Source organism: Cynara cardunculus (assembly GCF_001531365.2).
Source record: "Cynara cardunculus var. scolymus isolate 2C chromosome LG 8, CcrdV1, whole genome shotgun sequence".
NCBI classification, from domain to species: domain Eukaryota; kingdom Viridiplantae; phylum Streptophyta; class Magnoliopsida; order Asterales; family Asteraceae; genus Cynara; species Cynara cardunculus.
The window spans coordinates 18,473,441-18,482,912 of NC_037535.1; the positions used below are offsets into that span (position 1 = coordinate 18,473,441).

At 37.4% G+C, this 9,472-nt stretch overlaps 1 protein-coding gene across 3 annotated transcripts; it reads right to left on the reverse strand.

Moving 5' to 3' along the window:
- Nucleotides 1-617: 617 nt before the first annotated feature.
- Nucleotides 618-8,336, reverse strand: LOC112517311. 3 transcript variants are annotated; one of them, XM_025124706.1, is made up of 6 exons: nt 8,196-8,336; nt 7,236-7,343; nt 6,388-7,145; nt 6,221-6,310; nt 1,178-1,918; nt 618-1,055 (listed from the first exon to the last, which is right to left on the reverse strand). In XM_025124706.1, exons 2-6 carry the CDS (start codon nt 7,333-7,335, stop codon nt 951-953), a joined length of 1,794 nt encoding a protein of 597 aa, XP_024980474.1. In that variant the 5' UTR covers nt 7,336-7,343; nt 8,196-8,336; the 3' UTR covers nt 618-950. The 3 variants fall into 3 exon arrangements, with proteins under 3 accessions (XP_024980474.1, XP_024980475.1, XP_024980473.1); XM_025124707.1 differs by having other exon boundaries at nt 1,187-1,918; nt 7,236-8,336; XM_025124705.1 differs by having other exon boundaries at nt 7,236-8,336.
- Nucleotides 8,337-9,472: the final 1,136 nt, after the last annotated feature.

Consider the following 9,472-nt stretch of genomic DNA (forward strand, 5'->3'; position numbering starts at 1 on the left):
TCATTCATTAATCGTAGCAATTATCAATGAGATCAATTGCATTTTTCCTCCTTGGCTTATACAAAAAGTAATCCATCATTAATTTTGGTTTATTAAGACTAGCACATTATACTAAGCCTACCCATGAGAGGTCATTTAGAGTAGTAATCAAGGGTGGCGTAAAATTAACAAACTAAGTAACCACGTCGAGGATGGACCAACCTACGACTAGACATGGACTACCATTACCATCATTTTGATACTAGGTTCGGCTCATAATAACTCTAAAAAAGAAAAGCTTAACCGACCCCGAATGTCCATCTCTAGCTTGCCACACTCTAATAATTCATTTACATACGGCAAAACTCACACTTTTACCTCCGTGAACATTGAGTATACGGTTGTACTAATGACCCTTTTGTCAAATCGGTAAGAACAATCATGCCACGATCAAGTTCTTACACAAAATAACGCCAGTCGGGTATCCACCAAACCCGGATCATGTTTAACCACAAAGTTGGAAATATAAGAGAGATCAAAGAGAACATGAACAAAAATGATGCACATGAAAAGCATATGACAGTAGATTCTTGATCTTTTTTCTTTCTTAAAAATAAATAATAAACCATTAAGCTATTTCGTTTAATTAAGCCCCTTCTCAAGGAAAAAATATAACCAAAACCAACAAAGAACCCAGATTTCTTTGCACAATGAAAGCAAATTTCCTTCCTATTCTCTTCTTTTTTTTATCTTTAAAAATCCCACAGGTCTAGAGGAAGAAGAAACACAAGAAGCTATTGGGGATTCAACCCATATGTACTTATTCCTATTCACTCATCCATCCCCCCTCTGACTCACTGCAAGGATTTCCAAATCCCTTCTTCTCACTACTCATCTTCATCATCAAACAAGAAACAGTAAAAAGTAATAAAAAAAAAATAACCCAAAAACAAGACCTTTCTTTCTTTCCTTCAAGATTCCAGCTTAGAGTCGGACGAAATATCACCATTGTTCCCCATTCGCGGCATCAGTAACTTGGGTTTAAAGATCTTGGAGGCTGCTTGCAAATTCAGATACTGCATACAGAACAATCATATTCAGAACCAACATCACTTCAAGACTCACACTGAACCCATCTTTCGTCTTCTCTACCACGAGAGAAAGGATCAATGGTACTTTTTAAAAGTTGTTAATTTACCTTACTTACATCTCTGTAAAAAGAACTTATCTCCTCTTCTGTCAGACCTTCCTCCTCCTCACCAGTTTCTTCCCACCCCAGTGAACGCAGGAATCTAGCTTCTTCTTCCTCCGAATAAAGAATAATTGCATCAGAGCTTGAATTGTTCTTTCCGTTAGACCGCTCGGTTGCCTCACCATTGCAGGAGGACAAATCAACCTTGTTGCCGCTAGACACTTGGACCCCACCAGACCCATCTACCACCGCTGGATCAATCCCACCCTCGGTTGCAGTAGGCTTATCACCGGCAGAGATGGATGAACCAGTATCAGGGGTAACAGGCGACGAGTTGTTTGTCATAGATTTCTTCCGCATAAGGTTAAAGAAGTCATTTCGGCTCTGGGCTTGTGATGAGGGTCTCTTCTCCAGTGTAGCAGCTACACCGGGCTTAACAGCAACAGCAACCGCTGGATTGTTACCTAGGTTTCTCAAGGGAGCCGATCCAACAACTGAGGTTACAGCAAGAGGGCTATTTGGTAATTTGCTAGCACCTGTTGGACTCAAGTTGTCCTTTGCAATTGGAGTGATACCGTTCCTTTCGCGTGATGGCTTAAGCACATGAAGTTTCCCCACACTAGATGTCTTTGAAACATCAAATTTTGTAGATACTGGTCGGGGGGAGTGTGTGTGGTTGACAAGATGAGAACTCTGAAGCTGTAATTGCCCGACCTTTGATTTCGGTTTATCAGAAGAGTTCAAAGCCTATAAGGAAAACTGAAAAGTTTAGACAAGCAAGGAACACACAAGAAAACGCATGTGAACCTGAAGCATAAAACAAACACAACAGGTCACAATAACGCAGCAAAAAGAAACTGCAGACAAACTCCCAAGTGAGCTTGTTTGGGTAACGAGTTCACGTCAAGTAAACTTGAGAAAACATGCATTTTGCTACTGAAAATTCCATGCAGCCTTGGTTTTCTCCATAAATCAATGCAAGCATAAACAACTATCGTATGCAAAAGAGCAAAATGCCCAGGTGCTCACAAAAGTGGGGAGAGGGCATCAACAGCCATGCTGCTTTGTGCAGCGCAAAGTTCACCAGTTGTGGAAATTAAAAGTAAAAATTAAGAACAACTAAATAAATAAAACAGAAAGCAGGTCAATCTATCTCTTCTCTTTGATCATCAACATATGCACATCACTAAACAAGACCTTAAACACTACTATTAGGACATTTGAAAGAGTCCATCAGATATACAGTGGAAGCATAAAAGAATTTGCAGAAACAGAACTAAAATCTTTGGTTTATTTAGTGAATGAAAATTCTTGATAGATTCACGCTTGGACAAATTTCATGTTTTTGGAGTACTTGTATAAAAAACTGCACTCCAGTATACCAAAAATTCCTCTAAAAAGATTGGTTTCCAACTAACGGGACAATATGTGCCCATTGACATGCCTTGGTAAATTTTATCAACCCTAAGCTCATGACATGTAATCATTTGCTCGGACCCTTACCTTTGCCATATCATTTTTATACAGAGAGAGAAGATAGAAGGCTGTACATAAATTAAAACCCACCAAACAAGAAATTTGGGGGAAAACTAATTACCGAAACAATACTAGAAATATAATCAAATTGTGACCAGATAAATAAGTTCAATCCGCTCCATATGATGTGGGCATTTTTTATCTTGGTATATCCCATTTCCTGCCTCCTTACTAGTACATTTTTGAGCTCTTTCGGTTAACAAATTGGCCCCCTCAGCAGCACTGAAGACCTTAACTCCCTTCTAATCATATATTTGACTACCTTACTCCATAAAATAGAATGTTTATGCTGCTTCCAAGTTATTTTGAGTTTCCCAGCAATAATGTATGTAGCTACCTCAATTTTATTAAACCAAGGGAATGTATATGGTTTTCTATTTCTCCGCTGCAGGTTTTCTACTATATCTCAAATTCCCCAACTATATAAATATGGATATATTTCCCATTCTGTCAAATTTTCACAGTATACGACATTAAAGTGTTCTACCTGTGTTTCATATAAAGCTAATTATTGTTCATTTCAAACTTTTGTTATAGAATACAATTATGAATTTGGCGTTGCACATGTACAATTATGAATGTCAATGTTCAACCATGTTTTAATTTCTTTTTATATTAATATGGTTGATTGTTCTTTTAAGTGCACATTCAAATGAATCCATATGCAAACTTTTATACCAATGGTGTTCCCATAGGTATTAAGCACATTTAACACAAGCCCACAACTAGTAAACTGATAAAGACATTCAACAACAAAAGTATTGCATAACAATTAATGCACGGTTTTTTCTTTTATGTATTCCCTTGGGTTTAACTTTCTAACATCTGTTTTCTCATTGGCATAATTATGGTATAAACCACTGCTGAACCATCCTCCTGCATTCCTGGTGAACAGAAACCTCTTTTCTTTTCCTTTTCGACCTTACAAAGAAGCTTATTCAGAATTTCTGAGAATTTATTCACAACACTTAAAATCAAGGTTAACCAATTTTTGCTAGGAAATGACAACATACACGAGTTCGCTAAGAATTACATCATAGGAGAATCAAAACAGGATAAAAGGGAGCAACTTGATTTAAGAAGAGGCCATCATCATAGCATTAATGAATAAGACACCTCCTTAAGTATTAAGATTACTGAATTGCTCATTCAACCTCCCTTGATCCATAATGCCATGGCTGTATTAGAATTCATGTTTGTCCTTGTATGAACAAGACAGCCATATGTCACTGGCTTGGTGTTTTTGCCATAACCGACTGTACACCCTCAGCATCTTTTTCTGATAAAGCACACCTGTTTTCTTTGTCGATGGTTAGTCAGCTTGAACCACTCACTAGGTGATCACCAAGAAGACAACATTTATAGGAATGAAGTTTGTAATGCTATTTATAGAACTTGTTGAAAGGTTTTAAGGATTGATTATTGGATGGTTAAAAATGAGGATACCTGCTCCTTGTTGTAAGAGATTCCAACTCATGGAGAATTTTAGATACAAAAAACCTTATAGGTTCTATAATATATATCTAGAACTCTACTATGCATTAAGAGAAATCTAGAGAGTTCTAGGAAATCCTAGAAAGTAAGAGCAATCTATGACATTCTAGAGAACACTATAATTTCCTAGGTAACTCTAGTAATCAACAGAGTCCTCCTTCAAGAATGCTTATTGAGCTGTCCAACAGATGCCAATCAGGCATCCACTAGACTCTTGTGTGCACAGCCTCACCAGAACCAGGTAGCCCATGACATAGAGCACACTTACCTCACTTCCTTCCTGTAGTTTTCACTATTAGGGTGCTGTTAATACTGAATAAAAACGATGAATCTCACAGTGTAACAAAACGACACCTCCTGGGCCATGACTCACCATGTTTTGCAGATATAAACCAATGTTGAAATCCTATATCCACTATAACAAGGTAAAAGCAAAATCTTATACTCGAATTTGAGATGGTAGTCATAGGAAAAAAAAACTATCATTTACAGGATTATACTCTTCAATCAAATACGAAAGGACAACACGTCATATTTAATCTACAGTTTTTCTTATGGGAAGAGGAGATGAAAGAAGCATATTCAAGAATACAAGGTACAATTGTGTATGATGCAAGGCAATGTACACTAATAGTTTGATACTACATATCATCATTTATAACAAAGTATCAATCACAAACACTCTCATGGTTGTTCTCATTAAGTCAAAAAAATTAGGCGTGAACCTCCAAGTCTCTAGAGTTTAATGTCAGTGAAATTCTTCAATACCAGTCACAAAGGTAGGCCACGTTACAGAAACAAATAAACAGTCAGTCCAAGGTAGGCACGAGAAATGAACACATGCAATCACAAGTGAGCAAGACACTTGTGAAGAGAAGGTTAATCTACAGCACAACTAATAGTCCCAAATTCCATTGGAACTACAGTATATAAAAGAAAGACAGAGGAGTATAATTGTGCTTCTGAAGAGAGGTTCTTCAAAGAATCTGTTCCCATATTCCGTTCAAAACAATATCAAGCTATGATATAGCCATTAGTTAAATGTTCAAGAAACCTAAAACTAGAAGGATAAGCAAGATGTCAAGATAAAACAAATCCATGCTTCCTCTAATAAATCTCGTCTCCTACTTACTCCTCTTTCTACATTGTTTTTCACTGAATTAAGTAAGAAGTGCTACTCTTCTCGAAAAAAACAATTTGGTTCCAGATAGCAATGAGCTATAATCAAAACCACCTAGCTTAGGCAAGTACCTTGACGGCTTAACCCACTTACAAGAATGAACAAATGAGTAAGATCCAATTTCAGCAATCAATGTGTGATGAAATCAGTATGGCAAGACAACTAGCCATCTACAATAACCTCAGAAGACATTATCTTGAACTTCAAAATTCATATTATGTTTTTAAAGATGAGCACAAAATATAGCCAAGATGAGTGGCCTTGTTCCTTCTCGGATTACCCAAATTAAGTGTGCAATTACAGGTCAGGATAACTAAAACAATTGTTTTTACATATATACCCTTACACATATCCCTTTAGGTGGATTTAAGATGGAACTCCTCACAAGTTCATGTAAACACATTTCTAGACCAATTACACATTGCCATTAATCCATTTAACCTTTTACACATGAAATTTTTTGGATTTACACCCTTAAGTTAACAATGGCAAAAACAACAGGCAACAATGATATGACCACTCCCCTACCCAATATGCGCACTCACTGTTTCGTTCTGAATTATTGGTTGATATTTATCAAGTTATATAAATTCCATACAACCGCAGTCATGTTCTGGGCCTCATAAAGATAAAATGCGAAGTGTCTCTTGTTACTAGAGAGGGTACTGGAAAATAAACACAAAATAAAAAGTACATCTAAATCAACAACTCTTGATACGAGGCAACAGAAATACTGCAATCCATAAAGAAAGGGCGCATGTATTAAAATACAGAAACCAAATAAACGATATGATTATGAGTTATGCAAAAATCAACAAGAGGTTCAAAAACACTCTTACCAAGGCTTTAGGCAAGGAAGGAGTCATGGGAATCAATTGCCTGGATTGCTTAACGGCAAGCTCTTCAAGCCTTTGAGTTCCAACAGACAACTACAATGAACATAGCTAAACATAAGAACATGATACATGCTAAGGCATGATGTGCTTGTAAGAGATGCTTAAGCTACCTGGGGAGCAGTCTGAGCTCGAGGAGGACCCTGTGCCAAAGTTTCAGCCATATTGCGACCAGTCGCCATGCTTGCAGTTGCCGAGATTGATGTTGATTGAAGAGGTGGTGGAACAGAGGTGTTGCTTCCATTGCTTCCAACTATCACAGGCACCTCAGCCAGTGCTGAGGTCCACCCATCACCGCCAATCACAGCTGAGTTACCGATTGGTAGGCTCTGAATGGCAGTAGTCAATCCAGGAGATGGGACTCTTCCAATCTCAGGATCTATTTGTTTTTCTTCTGCTCCAAGAGATGGAAAATCCCTCTCAAATGCAGTCTTGACACTGCCAATGGCACCAGCACCAGAACGTAAAGCACTCCCATTGTTGTGGCTATTTTTGTTAGCACTGCTTGAGTCAACTACTACTTTCCTGGGCCATGACTCACCACGCTTTGCAGATACACTTGAATGTGAACGCCTTAGCCCTTCTTTCTCAAACCTACTTGGTAAAATGTTACCCAGGGGATCAGAATAATCACGAAGCCGACCATCTGGCTTTTCTTTTTCACGGAACTCGTGTATATCCTTGTCCCAGTCCCTATCACGATGGTTCCGACCAAAACTACTGTAAGACCTTAAATGAGATGAACCGTTACTACTAGTGCGACGGAAGTATGAGGAAGTTGTCCTATCTGAAACAGAAGGGCGTCCTAATTCGTTATCACTGATGTTAACAAACGATTTATTTCTTGTGGCCTTTGATACACCTTGTTCATCTAAAAGAACAACATTGTCAGGTAAATAACAAAACTGAAAAGAAATTCCAAATAACATATATTGTTGAGAAATAAAATGAATAGAATTACCAGAGTGCAATGAAGATGATTGAAGCTGATGGGATGTTGTGCTTAAGCCTCCACTGCTCTTTAACCATTCAGGTACAAATGTTGGCTCACTTCTTTCCATAGTTAGTGCTGAACATCATAAGAACAGAATAACAAAGGAGATATGTGCATTCGAGTATTATTATTCATACCCTTCTGTCTTTCCCTCCAACAAAATCTATGTGTGCCTCATCCATTTAAGGAATCCAGATAACCAATATAAGTAGTCAATTCCAGCAATCAAAGCTCGTATGAGAAAACCAGAGCTTCAAATGCTATCTATGTTTCTAAACCTTTCAACACCACCACTATTATCAGATAAAAGAATCCAAAATCTATCCTGTACACAGTTAGGCAGGGCTCATTTTGTCCCTCCACCCTTGGTATTTACCGGAATTCCAACCCCAATCAAGAACAGAGACTAACAGCCTTACCAAGGTTCAAAGCATCCATATTTCAAGACTGAACGAACTTACAAGACCCTCATCTTATAAATAAGTTCAATCAGCACTAGCACAAAACGAACCGTCTTATATCATCGAGAAACACAAAATATATCCCTTCTTGATGAATACTTCAAGCCCATTACAGAGAAGAATCAAACCCTAAAATTTAAAAAGCGTCACAAACAGACAAAACAAATCGAAACCCTAGGTTCTGTACGTCCGATACACAACCGTAAACAATCAAGAAAAGGGTGTTCTAAATTCGTAATATTGGCGAGAAAATATCGAAAATTAAACTAACCCTTAACCGTTAAATCAAAACAACACCCGAAAAAACCCTAAGTAGCCGCCTCTATCCTTTTTTCCCTTGGGTATCTCAGTGCGATTGGATTCTACGGGGCAATTCCTCTATGTAATGAAGAAAGAAAAACCAAGAGTCTCAAATTAATTGTGAAGAAAGACAGAGAGAGAGAAAGCATGTATGTATTGTATTTACTGTGTGTTTGTATGCGGTGAGTGTAGGAGATGGAGAATGAGAAGAACACCGTGAACCCGCTTTGATTTCGCCGTGTGGAGAAACAACTTTTATCTCACTGTGTGTATTGTGTGTGTGAGAGAGAGGGGAGAAGAAAGGGGGATTGTGAGGAAGTTTTTTTCTTGTTTGGTGTTGGTTTTGGAATTCACGTTGCTCTCTGTTTGGCGTGACCCCTTGTTTCTGTGAAATGCTTTCTAACCCTAATTACTATTTACTTAATTACCCATTAAGCATCCACATTAACCCGATAATCCAATCCGAACACAAATCGATATATTAAGGGGGTGTTTGGGATTGCTTATAAAAGCAACTTATTGACTTGTTCCGGTGTGGCACCGGTAATAAACACTTTTGAGTGTTTGGATAAACAACTTATACCGGTGTCAAACCAGTAATAATAAGTTGTTGAAAAAATTAAACTATTCTAACTTATAATAAGTTGATAAGTGCTTTTGTAGAAAAGCATAAATTGTTTCAAATAAGCAATCTCAAACACCCCCTAAATTATGATTATGCCCAAATCACCTAACTTGAACCTTTTCGACGTTCGAAACTGTCGTCGTTGATCGATAAATGTATTCCAATTCAAAACTTGAATGTGGTTATAACAGATGCACGGTTCTTTTGTTTTAAAGTATACTGTTTATGCGTATTTTTCTTTAAAATATGATTTTCTTACGGAATAGCGTCATTTATGTTTACCGATTCAAACTTGGATTAGGTGTAGCAGGAACGAGAGATGGTTGGTTTATATACGTGTTACCTTACAACGGATGAGTTTACGTGACATCATGCCAAGCTAAGTTGCCATAATTTACAGTTATCGAGCTTCGCAACTTTCAGATGTATCTTATTCAGAAAAAAAGTTTGTATTGTTACGTATTTGGATGTGCGTTTCCAGTTCACTACGTGGTCATACAAGGAAACGGTGAAAGAGCAAGTGTTATCTTCAGAGTGAATATATTGACACACATGATTTATTGTATTATATGATATTCTCGAAGGTAAATTCGATTTTTAAAAATATTGAATATCGGATGACATAATATTTCTTTGAAAACATGTAGAATATAATAGAGAATGTGATCCCTCTCGAGACGCGTAGGAGAACGTAAATTTTGTGTTTATGAAAAGGCAAATTGCATTAAATAGAAAGGACAAATTGCATTAAGTCGAACGTACTTTGTTTTGGTTATATTTGGATAATCTATTTTTCAAAGTTCTGCTTTGGGAAATTC